The sequence below is a fragment of the Spermophilus citellus genome (assembly GCF_964194105.1).
Source record: "Spermophilus citellus genome assembly, chromosome: 9".
NCBI classification, from domain to species: domain Eukaryota; kingdom Metazoa; phylum Chordata; class Mammalia; order Rodentia; family Sciuridae; genus Spermophilus; species Spermophilus citellus.
This window is the reverse complement of record NC_138191.1, coordinates 21,285,596-21,304,625: the sequence shown is the minus strand read 5'-3', so window position 1 is coordinate 21,304,625 and position 19,030 is coordinate 21,285,596. Positions and strand designations below refer to the sequence as shown.

Genomic DNA, 19,030 nt, shown 5'->3' with positions numbered 1-19,030 from the left:
TCCTCCCAGCAGCGCGCGCTTTGAGTGCCGGCTGGGCCTCGGATCCCGCGCTCGGGTGGGAGTGGCACTCGAGAGAGCAACTTCCGCGATGTGGGCTTTCTCCCCGACTCCCACGAACACTGTCACTTCCTTTTTGCTTATTCTAGTAACTTATTCCTCCTTTGGGTTGGCTTTCCCTTAGGGCCTACGGCCTTGTTCTTGCCCCGGCATGTCTTCCACCGGGGCGCCGATGTGGAATCCTCACGCAGGAGCCCTGCTCCAGTAGAGCCCATCCTCTCCACCATGAACGGGGTCCTGATTCCCCACACGCCCATTGCTGTGGACTTTTGGAGCCTGCGCCGGGCTAGTACTGCTCGGCTCTTCTTCTTGTCCCATATGCACTCGGACCACACAGTAGGCCTGTCTAGCACTTGGGCCCGACCCCTCTACTGCTCCCCCATCACCGCCCACCTCTTGCACCGTCACCTACAGGTATGGGAGCTGGAGTAATCCTCTTTAAGAGCTGGTCCAGGCATCTGGGTGGGGACTTGATCTGTCACAACCTTGGAGTCACAAAGTGGGGGCCAAGAGAACTAATTTTTACTAATGCAGGAATTGTTTGAACCCAAAATGTATCGTTAGGAGTGCGGCTTTCAACAGAACGACTGGAGATGTTGAGATGTTTTAGCTTTAAGTAGGTCAGTTCAGCCAAAGGAATTATTTCTTTCACATAAGCTAGGCTAGTGTCTCCCAAACTTGCCTTAAGAATCCATCTGGGCTAGAGATGTGGTTTCTCTGTAGAGCCCTTGCCAAGGCCCTGGGTTTGATTCCTAGCACCCAAAAACAAATGAATAATCCACCTAGTCCGGTGTGGTGGCCTAGGCAGGAGGATCACAAGTTCTAGGTCAGCCTCAGCAGTTTAGCTAGGCCTCAACTTAGTGAGACCCTATCTCAAAAAATAAAAACAGCTGGGGATATGGCTCAGTGATAAAAGTGCCTCTGGGTTCAATCCCCAGTACCTTTCCCCAAAAAAGACTCCAAGTAACATGAATATACAAACTCTTCAGCCCCCATATGTCCCATCTGATTCAGCAGCTATGGCTTGTGGAGATCCTGAAAAATCTGGCAAGATTTGTTTTTTTCTTTTTCTTTTTTTTTTTTTTTACCCCAAAGGATTAGTATGCTCTAGAGAAAGTTCGAGAATCACTATCTAGACTGTTTTCAAACTCTTAAAGCTATACAAAGGGTGGGATGGGGAGTGGGAAGTAGAAGAGGGGATTGCTTGGGAAGCCTCTTTACAATTTTTACTCCATGGTGGCTCAGGATTGGTCACCTTTCTTTGATCCATGTAAGGGGTACTTCCAGGAGGGGAGTCTGTGGTTACTGGGATGACCCAACTGTTTCCTCAGGTGTCTAAGCAGTGGATCCGAACCTTGGAGGTTGGTGAGAGCCATGTATTGCCTCTAGATGAAACTGGAAGAGAGACCATGACTGTAACCCTCATCGATGCCAATCACTGCCCTGGCTCTGTCATGTTTCTCTTTGAAGGATACTTTGGAACCATCCTTTATACAGGTGGGTCTCCCAAGGGATCCTGCTCACATTCCAGCTGAGATACTACTTTTCTTGAGTAACTTTAACTCACAATAGAAGTCTGGAGGGCTTCTGGCTTCATCACTTATAAGCAGTGACCCCTTCTCATCTGATTGCCCACTCTTTGACAGTTCAATCCTTGTGAAGATTATATAATTAAAAAACAGGAGCAGGGCAGGGCACAGTGGTGCAGGCCGGTTATCCCAGCAATTTGGGAGGCAGAGGCAGGAAGATTGCAAGTTGAAGACCAATCTTAGCAACTTAGTGAGAATCTGTCTCAAAACATTAAAAAAAAAAAAAAAAAAGCCTGGGATGTTGCTCAGTGGTTAAGCAACCCTGGGCTCAACCTGGTATAAATGGGAGCAGGATGGAGACATTTCCACAAAGAAGCTGTAATGCATATACTTTTCAGTGCCAGGACACATCCTAGTTTTTCCACAAATCAACAACCAATCTGTTGTTGGAGGCGGGGGAGAGTTTTCTTCTATTCTTTTGTCTCTGACCTTCTGCCCTCCATATATTCTCTTCCAGGTGATTTTCGATATACGCCATCCATGCTGAAGGAGCCAGCCCTGACATTGGGGAAACAGATCCATACTTTATACCTAGACAATACCAATTGCAACCCAGCATTGGTTCTTCCTTCTCGACAAGAAGCTGCCCAACAGATTATCCAGCTCATTCGAAAGTACCCACAACATAACATAAAGATTGGTGAGTTGTTTCCTTTCCTTTTTTTTTTTCACCTATAGCTAGTGAATCTAGGTTCTTTGAGTGTTCTCAAATCTTTCACAAGCAGCTCTCACCTTCTCTATGAACCCTATTCTGACCTCCTTATTGAAGTTAAACCTGCCCTCCATTGTTACTCTCACATTTCTAACTCCTGATTCCCTAGATCAATTCAACTTCTTTTTTAATTTTTTATACTACTCATCACTTCCCAATATACCCTGCATTTTAATACGTTATTGCTTATTATTTATTGACTATCCCCCACTTCTCCCGGTGCATACATACACACACACCCAAACTCCTTGAGAACATGGATGGAAATGGGAAGAAATTGTGTATTTGTGGAACAAAGAAGCAGCAGCTAATACGACAGACACTGGGTGGGCAAGGATGCTGGAAAGGTGGGAGGGGATATAGGGCTGCTTTGTCATTTTGGACTTTGTGGTTTTTTTGGTACTGTGGATTGAACCCAGGGAAGCTCTAACTAATCTATATCCCCAGTACTTTTTATTTATTTTTTTATTCTGAGACATAGTCTCACTAAGTTGCTGAGGCTGGCCTTGAATTGCAATCCTCTTGCCTCAACCTCCAAGTCTTGGGGTTACAGGCTTGCACCACCATACCTAGCACCATTTTGAATTTGATCCTAAACTTAACAAAGAGCTGTTGAAGGGTTTTAAGTAGAAGAGGGACAATATTGCATTCATTGCCTTATAATATATTTCATAATGTATATCTTTATTGTATTTAGTTTCTATTTTCTGTGTCTCCCTGCTAGAATGTAAGTTCAATGAAGATAGGACTTATATATTCCATGCTTACCACTGAGGCATTTGATAAATATTTGCTATTTGAATGAATGAAATTTATCAGAACATAGATATTTAAGTGAGGGTTATGCTTTAATTAGGTTCACTGAAAAAACAACTGCTATATCTAGTGATTCTAGTGATATAACACATTTTGGGGACTCAATTAGAGCTGCCTTTTGGAAGATAGTTTATGAAAATCAATCTTTGTTTTAGAAAGTTTAATGGATATAATTCTAAATGACTTTTTGGTTATTTCCAAAATTCTAAGTCCACAAAAGGCAAAAGATCTGCCATGATTATGAATATATTAAAAGGACATTCGCAACCCTTAAAGGAGTTTCAAATGAGGTTAAAGAAATATTGAAAAAATTATAGACCTTCCAGGTGACTATCAAATTGAGAAATATTCCCTACCCTCAGGATTGCCTGACTGCTCCTAAAGAAACATCTGTCCTAGCTTTTCTTAAAATTTTTATTTAGGAATTTTCCATAGAAGTACCTAGGAGGGTGCTGTGGTAGAGCCTGATTATTTTGCAAGTGTGTAAATCCCTACTGTATGCCTAGGGAGAGGAAAAAACTAGGAGTATGTAAAGGGAAGAAAATCAAGTACGTTTGTGCCCCAAAATGAAAATTTGAACCATCAGGAATGAAGTTGATGTCTAACAAATATATGTTCTTTTAAGTAGTTCACAACCTTGTTATGGATTTGATAGAGACATCAGAAAAAATCTGAGAACAATTATTAAATAAAATCTCCCATATCTATTTCCATAACCATTGCCCAAATTTTTTTCTGTTTCTTTCTATATGAGTACTATTTGGGCCTTCCAATTGATTCAAGTTTTTTCTCATCCAGGTAATCAGATAATGTTGCTACTGAGTGTGTGTTTTCTCCTAAAGTCCTGCTCTGGTCATATTATTCTTCTGATTAGAATTTGCCATATTCCTGCTTCAAGCCATTCAGAATTAAGTCCCAGCTCTCTACCAATACATGCAGGACTGCTAATTAATGATGTTGGCTTACCTCTTTAGTATCACTACTTACCAATTCTTTTTTTTACTTTAGTAACATTGAACGATTCCTCTTAAAATGTTTTCTGGGCATAACCTTTCCTTGCCAGATTAATCCTAACCCATTCTTAGACTTAGTTCAGCTGTCATTTTTCAGAAACTCTCTAATTCCATAGGCTATTAGCTACTCTTCTGTGCCCTCCTAACACTGTATGTATATCTCTATTATTGTTCTTGATTGCATTGTTTCTGGGTCCAGATGGCATTCCTGGAAGATCGAAACCTTTTTATAGTTTGTTAGTTTTTGTAGTTCCTCACACTTGGTAGGTGCTTTCTCTTGTTGAACTGAATGAATGAGTAGATTGTGTTTGCTCCTGTCCTCCATTTTCCATTTTATCTCAGCTCGAATGCCACTTCCTCTCTGATTTGATTCCCTGGTTTTCCCCATGAATTTTTTATTTTTGTTAAACATTTGGTTGATTTATTAGGATTCTCCAATAGCTTTATTCTCTCCTTTTACTTTTCCTAATCCTTTTAACATTATTTAGGACTCTATAGTCTAGGAAAGGAGTCATTGCTGGAGCAACTGGCCCTAGAGTTTCGGACCTGGGTGGTATTGAGTCCCCGGCGTCTGGAGTTGGTGCAGCTGCTGGGCCTGGCAGATGTCTTCACAGTGGAAGAGAAGGCTGGCCGCATCCATGCTGTGGACCATACAGAGATCTGCCGTTCCTCCATGCTGCATTGGAACCAGTCCCACCCTACCATTGCTATTCTTCCCACAAGCCGAAAAATTCACACTTCTCACCCTGATATCCATATTATCCCTTACTCTGACCATTCCTCCTACTCTGAGCTTCGTACATTTGTTGCAGCACTGAAGCCTTGTCAGGTCCTGCCCATTGTCAGTCGACAGCCCTGTGGAGACTACTTTAAGGACAGCCTGAGTCCCAGGCTCTCTATGCCCCTGATTCCAGACTCTGTGCAGCAATACATGAGTTCCTTCTCTAGAAAACCAAGCTTTCTCTGGCTGTTAGAAAGGAAGCTAAAGAGGCCAAGAATCCAGGGTGTTGTGTTTGAAACCCCTGAGGAAAACACTGATCAATCGCAAGCTGACAGGGACTCTAAGAAGACCAAGAAAGAAAATCTTTCTCCCTGGCCAAGGGACTTTGAGAAGCAACATCCCCCCCATTCTTTGAGGGTCAAGAAGCAGTTTTTCCCAGACCTCTGCAGCCAAGAATGGGACAAGGCAGCTCCTTTTTGTGAATCCCAGAAGATGGTGACTGTGTTGACTGCCCCCTTGGGATTTTCAGTGCAGTTAAAGACTCCAGATGAGAAATTTATCTCTCCAAAACCCAGGGAGGAAATTGGCTTAGATCCACCCTTCATACCTAGGGAAGACAATAATGGCCCAGCAGCCACAGGGGACCAGAGTGATTGGATAAGCCATGACTCTCCCCCATCTCACAGCAGCAAGGCTGCCCCGCTTCTTACTGAGTTCAGGAGCCTGGCACTAAAATACCTTCTGACTCCAGTGAACTTTTTCCAGGCAGGGTTCTCTTCCAAAAGCTTTGACCAGCAGGTGGAAAAATACCATCAGCCCTCACTGAAGTAGAGACAGGAGAATGGAGAACTACAACTTTGTCAGATATACTACTACAGTTTTGAAGATAGTAACTGAAGACTATAGTGAAAGCTTCTTTGGGGCCTTACTTCTCTTTTCAGGATCCTATGGGCTCACCCTAAAGCAGCACTTCACAAAGCTTGTTCATTGGAGTCAAGGTGTCTATGAACTCCTTAGTTTTATAGTTCATTATGTTTAAGAAACACTTTTCATTATAAACCCTTCAGAGTGTGCATGAGCACATTAAAGGTTCTTAGTAGTCCTGCAGTAACTTAATCTGTTTAACTTTGTTTAACCCTGTATTTTTCAAACTTTTATGAACATACAGTCCTTTTATGTGGGTGCAGAAAGAGTCAGAGTGTGAATCAAAAAGGATCAGGTTATTCCCATTGTTATTTTTTGTGTCATGTGCCATCCCCACATCCCCTTCTTCTCTTTCCAGATGAAAGTCCCTAGGTAGTTTTATTTTTTTAATTATGAACTGTGGTACTGAAGGATAAAGTGGTGACCTAAGCAGCACGTTCCAAACCCGAGTGTCACTGACTTGCTCTGACCCCATCCAAGTAACTTCCTGTCTCTGCCTCTGGGAGGGAAGAGGAAATGATGAAGAGGCCTTGGAACACTGGTGAAAAATTCCACATCTGCCTTCTTCTGAGGAGGTGCAGTTAGTGTCACTGGGGACCCATTTGGAACAGAACCAGCAAGGGGGTTGGGTACCCCTCACTAAGGCTGTACCAAGCTGATCATTAAGGCTTAGGGTATGAGGGCTTCTGGTTGCCTAGAGGCACTGACTTTGGCTGAAGGATAAAGTGTAAATAAAATTACAAAAGATCAAATGTGCTGCCAGATATTCCTCTGATTGTTCACATAGCTGGGATATTTTTGTGCCCCCCACCCCCCTTGGTTTGAGCAGGGAGCCAGAGCACACAGCCTGTTTGTTTTAGTATCCAGGGAAAAGACCAAGGAACCAGCTGGCTGGAAGAGATGGGGGTGTGCAGCTCTGCCCTGTCCTTCTGCTCATAACCTGACAAAATGCCAAACCAATAAGCAGGACAGCTGATCCCATGGCTATGAGGAAATTGGCTCTGAGAGGGCACAGACACTTGGAGCTGGGCATGTGAATCCACACTGCTTCAGCATGGAGTTTCAAGCCTTAGAAATGAAGGCTATTCCTAAGGGGGAAAAGAGTTTGCTATTTTAAAAATAAAATAAAATACATATGTATATAGTACTATTTTTTTAAAAAATTTGTACATTCTAATTATACAAAATAGTAGGGTTAAGAGTTTTCTACTTTTGGAGGAAGAAATGAAGAGTTTAGAAAGCCAAACAAGCCCTTGCTCTTGAGCAAGCTATACACAGCTCTGTTTTGTCAGTGACCTTCACTGTAAGCCTCCCAAGGGCCTACTAGGAGCCACAGCAGGTGAAACATGGTACAGCAGGAAACCTGGGTATTGTCTGGGCTTGAATCCAGGGCACCCTGGGCACAATGCTTAAATTTAGTAGAGCCTCAGTTCCTGAGCTATAGAATAGAGATGGAGATACCTACCATTCATGATTGCTATGGAAATTAAATAATAGGTAAAATTCTCTTAGCTCCAAATCTGTCACATGATGGGTATTTCAAATGTTGGTTCTTGGGGCTAGGGGTAAAACTTCGTGGAGGCTGAGTGAGGCAGGAGGAATGCACTCTGAGTGTGCATGAGGCCTCAAATTTAATTTCAAGCAACCATTCACAGTTGGTGCTCTTAGCTTCTGGTTCTTAAAAAAAATTACTCTGGGCTCAGGAGGCTGAGGCAGGAGGATAACGAGGAGTTCCCAGCCAGCAGTGACTAAGCAACTCATCAAAACCCTGTCTCTAAGTAAAATATGAAAAAGGGCTGAGGATGAGGCTTGGCAGTTAAGTACCCCTGGGTTCAATCTCTGGTACCAAAAAAAAAAAAAAAAGAAATCTAGTCTGTAAATAAACATTTCACTGCCATTAAAATTATTCAAAAGCATCCATTTTTATAGTTGTATAATACCCTACTATGTGAATAAGCCTTATTGAAATCCCATATTATCCAACATTTTGCATACTATTTAAAAAATTTTTTTTATGTTACAGTGAATATCATTATGCACATATCTTGGTATTTTTGTTATTTCCTCAGAGTAAATTACTGGAGTAGGATTTCTGTTTAAAGTTATTGCAGATTGTGCCAAATTACCTCCCAGAAAAGTTTCTTTACCATCTTTTCTGCAGAAGAGAGCATTAAAATACCTTAACAGTAGAGGTTGGTGGAACCTGCCTGTAATCCCAGCCACTTGGGAGGCTGAGGCAGGAGGATTGCAAGTTTGAGGCAAGCCTGAGCAAATTAGCAAGGCCCTTAGTAATTTAGTAAGACCCTGACTTAAAATAAAAAATAAAATGGGCTAGGGATGTAGCTCAGTGGTAAAGTGCCTCTGGGTTCAAGCCCCAGTACCAAACAAAAAATAAAATACCTTGAAGATTCGTTAAGTTCAAATGATATTACTAGAGTGGTACATGTTAAGATGTGGAAAGTCATCTTCTGTGTTAAGTCAATAAATATTTACTAATAGCAATGAAGTATGTAATAATAATAAATAATAATATTTATGTCTAACTTTCTCTGAGTCTCTAGTTATCTCACCTCCGTGTGACCCACAGGTGGCTGGGAGAGATAAGGAAGTTCTCAGTACAGGGCCCCCCATATTTGTGTTATCTTCTAGCAACAAGAAAGCCTGTCCATTTTTGGCACATGCTGTGTCACACATATTACTTAAAGTGGATCTGTGTGAATTCAGATCGGGGAGCAGAAACAAAAGGCTTTAAGGAATTTAGTTGTTGGTGACATGTTTGCATGTTAATAATAAGAAAATGCCATACTATTCTACTAAGGTAAAAATGTCTGACATAATAGATATTGGTAGTGCCTTATTTGGTTTCTTAAAGCTATTTTATATAAAAATGTGGCATTGCCTATATCGTTAACTAGCCAGTTAAAATTAACTTATTTTTAGAATCTAAAGATGACCCCAAAGAAGTATGAAGATCTTGCAATTAGGCTTGAAGATGCCTAAAAAAGAAAATTCCCTAGAGATCCATTAGTTGTTTCATGATCAGTGGGAGAACTTGTACTTTTCCACAAGGACTGTAATAGTGGCTTAAGTCCCTTTTCAAAAAAATATCTGCCTGGCAGGCTATTGGGGACCATCTCTCATTCTTAACCCAGATTGTCCTTTGTGTTAGGAAATAGGAGATAGATAGATATGTTTTTTTTTTTTTCTTTTTAATCAGAAAAGAGATTTAACCAGGTGCAGTGGTGCCTGTCTGTAATCTAGAGATTTGGGAGGCTGGAGCAGGATGATTGAAAATTTCAGGCCAGCCTCAGAAATTTAAACTGTCTCAAAAACAAAAAAGGGCTGGGCATGGTGGCGCATGGCCTGTTACCCTAGCGGTTTGGGAGGCCGAGGCAGGAGGATTACAGATTCAAAGCTAGTCTCAGCAATTTAACAAGGCCCTATGCAACTTATCAAGACCCTGTCTCATAATTAAAAAAAAAAAAAAAGCTGGACATGAGCCTCAGTGGGTAATCATCTCTGGACTTAATCCCCAGTACCAAAAAAAAAAAAAAAAAAAAAAGGCTAGGGATATAGTTCAGTGGTGAAGTACTCCTGGGTTCAATCCCAATACTTAAAATAAAAAAAAAAAAAGAACCGACTTGGGGTAGAGAACCCAAGACTGGGGAGACAGTTCTCTCTGCATTCTTGGAGTAATTCTTAAGCAGGATAAAATCTGTATGGGGGTCCATGTGCACATATTTTAGATGCAACACTATTTAGTAGTTGTTAGTGTGCTACCTGCCTCCCATTGCCCACTGTCCCCAACTGCCACCACCTCCAGTTCTTTTGTCTGGGGTTCATGGTGTTTTCCCCTTTTTCTTCCCCAGGACATACCGCCTACACCTGTGCAGAATGCTGCTGCTCTTCCTTATCATTAATCTGAATCAGCAACTGCCTGTCAGGGATTCTCAGAATGGTTAAGCTTGTCTTTGTTTTGACCACAATGCTTTTATTTAGCTACACCCTTCCACCTTGTCTGTCTCATTCCTAGATCAAGAAATGCCCTTCTGATTTGAGGCTTTGTTCTTTTTCTTGACAGATAACTTATCGAATCATCTTTCAATTGTGTAAAATTTATGGCTCACCATGGGTTAGTCTTTTCTTTACAATATTTACTTTTTTTTTTTTTTGTACAGGGGACTGAACCCAGGGATGTTTTAACCACTGAGCCACATCCCTAGCCCTTTTTGTTTTTTATTTTGGGTGAGGATCTCCCTAAATTGTGTAGGGCCTTACTAAGTTGCGTAGGCTGGATTTGAACTTCTTGTTGGCCACCCCCCTTACAATATATACATACTTAAACACCATTGTACTATGGCTATTTTGCCAGTCCTAACTCCTCCCACACAACTTTTTACAAGTGAAGGACAGAGTTGTCCTCAGTGCTATAATCCCATCCTCAATGTGCTTTTGAGGAACAAAGAAAATTGGGTCTGGCTCTATAGTAACAAAACATTAGGAGGGCCCAGATTTCTGGTGTTTAGGGAGTCAGGGATAAAAATAAAATAAAAACTTGGACATCTGCCTTTAGGAAGAGAAATAAAACAAAAACAAAACCTTGAGCAGCTGTTTCTTTAAATTTTCACACCCATTTTCCTAGCTCATACATTGATCATCTGGGTCTTTCTTTTCTTTCTTTCCTCCTTTCTCTCTCTCTCTCTCTCTCATTAGGGATTGAACCTAGGGGCATATAACCACTGAGACACATGCCCAGTACTTTTTATTTATTTATTTATTTATTTATTTTTGAGATAGGGTCTCACTTAGTTGCTTAAGGCCTTGCTAAATTGCTGAGGCTAGCTTTGAACATGTGATTCTCCTGCCTCAGTCTCCCAAGTTGCTGGGATTACAGGTGTGTGCCTATATGCCCAGCTCATAAAATCTGCTTTTGAATTTCCCTGTCAATGGGATAAAAATCCTTAAGTTACCTCTTACTGAGTAGACATTTCCTGTACTGGTAAGCTTTCAAGGACTGAAACTATTCTATTTAGCAAAACATTTTAGGTCATGAGTCTTGAGGCCCAACCTGTCCCTAGTCTTATCTCCCAGGATTTTCCTATCTGAAAAATAGTATGCCACAGTGGAAAAGGCATGGATTTTCAAGTTAGACGAGTTGTGCTGGGAATAGTGATCCCATGACTTATTACCTTTGTATATAATAATTTAGCTTTTTGGCACTTAATTTTTCTCATTTATAGGAATTAATAATGCCTACCTCATAGGATTTGGAAGAGAATGACATGAGACAAAGTGACCAAAGCAGCACAAGATTATCCTATGCATTTTTTTTAAAATGTTGCCTTATTCTCCCTGCCATATCTTCAATTTTAGTGGTAGTCAATGGCTGATATTTCCAGTGCATGCTCTATATAATGCCACTAGCTAATCCTACCTTTCAGACTCAAAAATCCAATGAGGGATTTGCTAATCAAGGTACTTCCTTGGTAAGGAGGTCCCTGGAGCCCAGTCCAATCAGAAGGGCCAGGTACAGTGACAAGTGTGTAATCCCATGCACTCAGGAAGCTAAGGCAGATGAAGCAGAAGGGTCACAAATTTGAGGCTACCCTCAGCAATTTAGCATTTTATTTTTTCATCTTCTTTTCCCTTTTTTTTTTTTTTTTTTGCACTACACCCCACTGAACTACACCCAGAGCCCAAACCTCAGCAACTCAGTGAGACCTTTTTTTCAAAATAAAAAATAAAAAGGTGTGGGGGCTGCATGCAGTAGTGCACACCTGTAATCCCAGCGGTTTGGGAGGTGATGCAGGAGGATCACAAGTTCAAAGCCAGCCTCAGCAATGGCAAGGCGCTAAGCAACTCACTGAGACCCTGTCTCTAAATAAAAAAACAAAACCAAAAAGAAAATAGGGCTGGCAATGTGACTCAGTGGGCAAGTTCCTCTGAGTTCAATCCCCAGTACCACCATCACCCCCACCCCATCCCCCGCAAAAAAAAAAAGGTTTGGGGATGTAGCTCAGTAGTAAAGTGCCTTTGGGTTTCATCCCAAGTACCCAAAATTAAAAACATAAAAAAGGAAAAGAATAGAAAGAGCCAGTACCTGAAGCATTCAAAGATGCATTTGTCCAGATGAAAAAGGAGAGTAAGGTTGAAATCATAGTAAGTCTCAAGTGTGATACTGAGTAGGTTGAACTAAAATTCGACCAAGGCAAGGCCAAGAACAAGTGGCAGATCAGGGACCCAGAGTCTAAAGAGTTGTGCAGAACAGAGCAGCCTGAGCTGAACATTTCAGAATACTGTGCACAAATGAAGGGCCAGCAGTGTGCTTGATCTGGTTTCTCAATTCTTCTCCCACATCATCTCTATAAACCATCAACTTCGAATTGATTCTAGAATTCTCTTTTTCAACTCCTACAGAAGGAATGCAGAACCATCAGAGAAACAAACCGTATAACTGGTATGGTCACAGATTTCAGCCTCTGGTATCTTTAAAGCTGCTTCTCATTTCCTTATGACCTTGATCCACCCCCTTCTCCCATGTACCTCAGTGTTTATTCTAAACTGTTATGACTCAAATTCTTACAACATATGAAGCCTTAAAAGAGGTCTTTCAGCATTAGGAGTACCAAGCAGTGATATCCTGAGGCAACTTTCCCGGACCATCAATCCCAGAAATGGTAGAATTAATCCTTCTACACCTTGAAGCCCTGTTTAAACTCCAGTTACTCTAAGTCCAAGTCTTTAAGATCTAATCTTCACACTTCCCAACCCTCTTTCACTGAGATCTCAGATCTCTAGCTCTGGATCAACAAATTCCCCTGTGGCTTCAATATCTTTTCTGAAGGCCTTCCTTTTTCTTGCCTAAATGAAAGACTGTCTCTCCTTTGAGCACATTGCTTTCTGGCCAGCTTTCTCAAGTAGAATCCATTTTTCTTTTCTCCAACCTCAGGGTAAGGAGGTGAAGTTGAGATCCTCCTTATTCCCATTGTTGCCTCTGACCATCATCCCATTCCTGCCTGTGAAAATCTTTCCTCCTCTGAAGCACCTGCCATCAGGCCATAACACCCTTTCTTCACATTTATTGAGGCTTAAGTCACTGATTCACAGCCTTCTCTTGCTTTACTCTGATCATTTCAGATGACTTCAGTGCTTCAATTTTCTTAACCTCCCCCATCTCCAAAGATCTTATTCTCCCTCTAGTTTACCACTCTGTCATTACCAGAAGTTGTATTACATCTGAAATTTCAATTTGAACCTTCTTTTTGCCCAGCTTATTTGTTCAAGTACCTGCTTGGCCAATGTTCTACTGTTCATAAGTCCTCTCCCAGTCTCCCTTTGAATCTGGACTTGACTGTATCCCATGATCCACCAGTATATATATCCCATGATCCAACTTCAATTCCGGATAGATCATACTATCGATCTACTCTTTGTCTGCAATGGAGCAGCTAGATTAGATGTTGTTGGAAAAACCACTCAACCAGGCCTACGGATTTCACTTAAAATTCATGATCTCATATCAAAATAGCCTTCCCTACTGCCAAGGAGTCCTATTATGTTTCTCTAGTGGTCTCCATTTCCTATTCTCCCTTTCTCTTTTCTTTCCCCTTCCATCCAAACTACTACTTTCAGTATATCATGTTGACTCCACATTGAGATATGCCTCAAATCTTACTGCTTTTCACTATCTTTCTCTCTACCACCCTTGTTCAAGCAACGTATTTTTTCTCCGAGCTACTGAGTGTTCTTTCTGTTTCTAGTCTTGCCCCTCTCTACTCCCCAAGTATATAGTCCAGTCCCCAAAGGAAGGATGATATGAATTAGATCATGCTACTTCTCTGTTGAAATCCAGCTCAGTAAAAACCAAAGTTCCCTATGGTGGTCTGCATCCCCGTCATGATTTCCTGCCCTGTCGACTTCCCTCACCCTTTACTTCTGTTCCCCCCACTGCGCTGTGCTAGGTGAGCGCTCTCAGCTTCATTTATTCTCTCCATAAAGTGTTTTCTTTTCTTTCTTTTTTTTTTTTTTTTTTTTGAGAGAGAGAAAGAGATTATTTATTTATTTTTTGGCGGACACAACATCTTTGTTTGTATGTGGTGCTGAGGATCAAACCCGGGCCGCACGCATGCCAGGCGAGTGCGCTACTGCGTGAGCCACATCCCCAGCCCCTCTCCATAAAGTGTTTTCAACCCAGATGCCCACATGGCTCCCTCATCTCCTTCAAGTTTTTGTCCAGCAAGCCTTTTCTTGATTACCTTAACTAAAATTGCAACCACATTATCTGAAATTCCCTAGCCCCCATTTTTTTTTGTGTGTTTTGTTTTGTTTTTCCATAAAACACTTATATTTTTGTTATACTATATCATTTGCTTATTTAATTTACTGTGTTTCTTATTCTACTAGAATGTAAAACCCAGGATTTTTTTGTTTGGTTTTGGTCTGTTTTGTTCACTGCTGCATCACTAGTGTCTAGGACACATAGTAAGTTCCTTTTTTGGAGGGGAGGGGGTGGTACCAGAGATTGAACCCCAGGGGTCCTTAACTATTGAGCCACATCCCCAACCCCAACTTTTTATTTTTTAATTTTGAGACAGGTTCTCACTAAGTTGCTTAGGGCCTCACTAAGTTGCTGAGGCTGGCTTTAAATTTGTGATCCTCCTGCCTCAGCCTCCCAAGTTGCTGGGATTACAGGCATGTGCTACCATGCCTGGCCATAGCAATTTCTTAATAAACTTTTGTTGAATTAATAAATGAATGAATCTAGAATAATGGATGGTTGAACATTCTTTGGGTAATCTTCCATCAATAATATTTCTCTAAAGCAGGGAATAAAGCAGAATTCTTAGCCCTGTGGAGCAGACAACTACTGAATGCTCAGTTTGACAATTTATATGTCTCTATATCTTGCAGCTATCCTGTGAGAAAACTTAGAGTAGATAAATCCATTCATTCATTTGTTCATTAAACAAGTATTTATTGACCATTTATGTTGTCTCAGGCACTATTCTAGACATTGGGGATATAAAGTCCTCTCTACATGGAATTCTAAAGGAGAGAAGGGCGGTATACATAAAGAAAGATCAGAGAGTGATAGGGTAAAGAATATGCAATTAGCTAATGGTGGTGTGGAGCACTCTAGATGTGGTCAAGGAAGGCATCTCTGTGGGACTGACAATTAAGATCAGACCTGGCAGCCACTATGAAGTCAAACAACAACAAGTGCTGGCGAGGATGTGGAGAAAAGGGTACACTTGTACATTGCTGGTGGGACTGCAAATTGGTGCGGCAAATTTGGAAAGTAGTTTGGAGATTCCTGGGAAAGCTGGGAATGGAACCACCATTTGACCCTGCTATTGCCCTTCTCGGACTATTCCCTGAAGACCTTAAAAGAGCATGCTACAGGGATACTGCCACATCGATGTTCATAGCAGCAAAATTCACAATAGCTAGACTGTGGAACCAACCCAGATGCCCTTCAATAGATGAATGGATAAAAAAAATGTGGCATTTATACACCATGGAGTATTACGCAGCACTAAAAAATGACAAAATCATGGAATTTGCAGGGAAATGGATGGCACTAGAGCAGATTATGCTTAGTGAAGCTAGCCAATCCCTAAAAAACAAATACCAAATGTCTTCTTTGATATAATGAGAGCAACTATGAACAGAGTAGGGAGGAAGAGCAGGAAGAAAAGATTAACTTTAAACAGAGACATGAGATGGGAGGGAAAGAGAGAGAAAAGGGAAATTGCATGGAAATGAAGGAAGACCCTCATTGCTATACAAAATTACATATAAGAGGATGTGAGGGGAATGGGAAAATAAACAAGGAGAGAAATGAATTACAGTAGATGGGGTAGAGAGAGAAGATGTGAGGGAAGGGGAGGGGGGATAGTAGGGGATAGGAAAGGTAGCAGAATACAACAATTACTAATAGGGCATTATGTAAAATTGTGGATGTGTAACCGACGTGATTCTGCAATCTGCATTTGGGGTAAAATTGGGAGTTCATAACCCACTTCAATCTAATGTATGAAATATGATATGTCAAGAGCTTTGTAATGTTGTGAACAACCAATTAAAAAAATAAAGAAAGAAATAAAGGAAAAAAAAAAGAAACTAAGGCCCTCACCCCCAGAGGTCCCATCCTATACCTGGGAGGAAGAAATTCTATCTTTGAGGGCCCAAGAAGAAGCTGAGAAGAGAGTCCTTTCTGGGTTTCCCCATTCAGTCAGTTTTCATTAGCTCATATCCTTTTTCATATTTCTACATAGCTGTCCATTCTTCATAGAGGCTAAGCATAAAAATGGGAAGTTCACCCTGGGTCTTTTGGTCTTCAATCTGAAGGCTCCTGTGTCATGTAAAACTGTAATAAAAAAAAATGTTAATGCTAAAAAAAAAAAAAAAAAAAAAGATCAGACCTGGGTGATGAAAAGGAGCTGGCTAGCTGGGTGTGGTGGCACACACCTCTAATCCCAGTGATTTAGGAGGCTAAGGCAAGAGGATCTTGAGTTCAGAGTCAGCCTCAGCAATTTAATGAGGCCTCAAGCAAATTAGTGAGACCCTGTCTCAAAATAAAAAATAAAAAGGGCTAGGGATGTGGCTCAGTGGTTATGAGCCCTTAGGTTAAATCTCCAGTATGACATGATTCTATATTTAGAGGATCTCAAAAATTCCACCAGAAAACTTCTAGAATTAATAAATGAATTCAGCAAAGTAGCAAGATTTAAAATTAATACCCATAAATCAAATGCATTTCTATACATCAGTGATGAACCCTCTGAAAGAGAAATTAGGAAAACTGCCCCATTTACAATAGCCTCAAAAAAAAAAAAAAAAAAAAAAACCTTGGGAATCAATCTAACAAAAGAGGTGAAAGACCTCTACAATGAAAACTACAGAACACTAAAAAAAGAAATTGAAGAAGACCTTAGAAGATGGAAAGATCTCCCATGTTCTTGGTTACGAAGAATTAATACTGTGAAAATGTCTATACTACCAAAAGCATTATACAGATTTAATGCGATTCCAATTAAAATCCCAACAACATTTCTCATAGAAATAGAAAAAGGATTCATGAAATTCATTTGGAATAATAAGAGACCCAGAATAGCCAAAGCAATCCTTACCAAGAAGAGCAAAGCAGGAGACATGACAGTACCAGACCTTAAACTATACTACACAGCCACAGTAACAAAAATGGCATGGTATTGGCACCCAAATAGACATATAGACCAGTGGCATAGAATAGAAGAAACAGAGACAAACCCACATAAATACAGTTATCTCATACCAGACAAATGTGCCAAAAACATACATTAGAGAAAAGATAGAACCTTTTCGACAAATAGTGCTGGGAGAACTGGAAATCCATATGCAGCAAAATGAAATTAAATCCCTATCTCTCACCATGCACAAAAACTCAACTCAAAATGGATCAAGGACCTATCAATTAGGTCAGAGACCCTGTACCTATTAGAAGAAAAAGTAGCCCAAATCTTCATCATGTTGGATTAGGTCCTGACTTCCTTAACAAGACTCCTACAGCATAAGAAATCAAGAATCAATAAATGGGATGGATTCAAACTAACAAGTTTCTTTTCAGCAAAGGAAACAATAATGTGAAGAGAGAGCCTACAGAGTGGGAGAAAATCTTTTCTATACATACCTCAGAGAGAGCACTAATCCCAGGATATATAAAGAACTCAAAAGACCTAATACCAAAAAAAAAAAAAAAAAAAAAAAAACCCAACAACAAATGGGGTAAAGAACTGAACAGAACTTCTCAGAAGAAGTCGATCAACAAATATATGAAAAAATGTTCAATATCTCTAGTAATTAGAGAAATGCAAATCAAAACTACTCTAAGGGGAGCAGGGATTGTGGCTCAGTGATAGAGTGCTTACCTAGCATCTGTGAGGCACTGGGTTCAATTCTCAGCACCACATATAAATAAATACAATAAAGGTGCATCAACAACTAAAATTTTTTTTTTTCATAAAAAAACTAAGATTTCATCTCACCCCACTCATAATAGCAACTATCAAGAATACAAACAACAGTAAATGTTGGCGAGGATGTGGGTGAAAAGGTACACTGATACATCTCTGATGGGACTGCAAATTGGTGCAACTACTCTGGAAATCAGTCTGGAGATGGAGATTCCTTAGAAAACGTGGAATGAAACCATCAGTTGACTCAGCTATCCCACTCCTTAATCTATACCCAAAGGACTTAACATCGGCATACTACAGTGATACAGCCATATCAATGTTTATAGCAGCTCAATTCATAATAACTGCGGAACCAACTTAGAAGCCCTTCAATAGATGAATGAATAAAGAAACTGGTATATATATACAATGGAATATTACTCAGCATTAAAAGAGAATAAAATTATGGCATTTGCAGGAAAATGGACGGAGTTGGAGAATATCAAGCTAAACAAAGTAAGCCAATCTCCCCAAACAAAAGGCCAAATGTTTTCTCTGATAAGTGGATGCTGATCCATAATGGGAAGTGGGGGGTGTGGGAAGAATGGAAGAACTTTGGCTAGGGCAAAGGGGAGTGTGGGGAGGGGAGGGGGAGTGGGAAAGATTGTGGAATGAGACGGACATCATTACCCTAGGTACATGTATGATTTTACTCAACATCATGTGCAACTAAAGAAATGAAAAGTTGTGTTCCATCTGTGTACAGTGAATCGGAATTCGTTCTACTGTCATATATAACTAATTAGAACAAATAAAAAAAAATTTAAGCCAGGCATGGTGGTGCATACCTGTAATCTCAGCAGCTCGGCAGGCTGAGACAGGAGGATTGTGAGTTCAAAGCCAGCCTCAGCAAAAGCAAGGCGCTAAACAACTCAGTGAGACCCTGTCGCTAAATAAAATACAAAATAGGGCTGGGGTGTGGCTCAGTGGTTGAGTGCCTCTGAGTTCAATCCCCAGTACGCCCCCCACCAATTTTTTTTTAAACTTAAAAAAAAAAGGAGATGCCAGGGGTACAGAGCACAGATAGCATCAGCACAAAGACCCTGGGATAGGAGTAAGTTTTGTGCCTAAGAATCCTCAAGAAAAGTGTGTGTCAAAGGGACATAGGAAAAAGAGATGAGCTCACAGAGGAAGCAGGAGTTGGATCAGAAGTGACTGATAGATTAAGGAAAGAAGTTTGGGCCAGCAGGCATGGTGGCAAA

General features: G+C 40.7%; 1 protein-coding gene across 1 annotated transcript; it reads left to right on the top strand.

Moving 5' to 3' along the window:
• Positions 1–17: 17 nt before the first annotated feature.
• Positions 18–7,699, top strand: DCLRE1B (DNA cross-link repair 1B). Its single transcript, XM_081305281.1, has 4 exons — positions 18–471; positions 1,389–1,554; positions 2,104–2,286; positions 4,676–7,699. Exons 1-4 carry the CDS (start codon positions 283–285, stop codon positions 5,737–5,739), a joined length of 1,602 nt encoding a protein of 533 aa, XP_081161407.1. The 5' UTR covers positions 18–282; the 3' UTR covers positions 5,740–7,699.
• Positions 7,700–19,030: the final 11,331 nt, after the last annotated feature.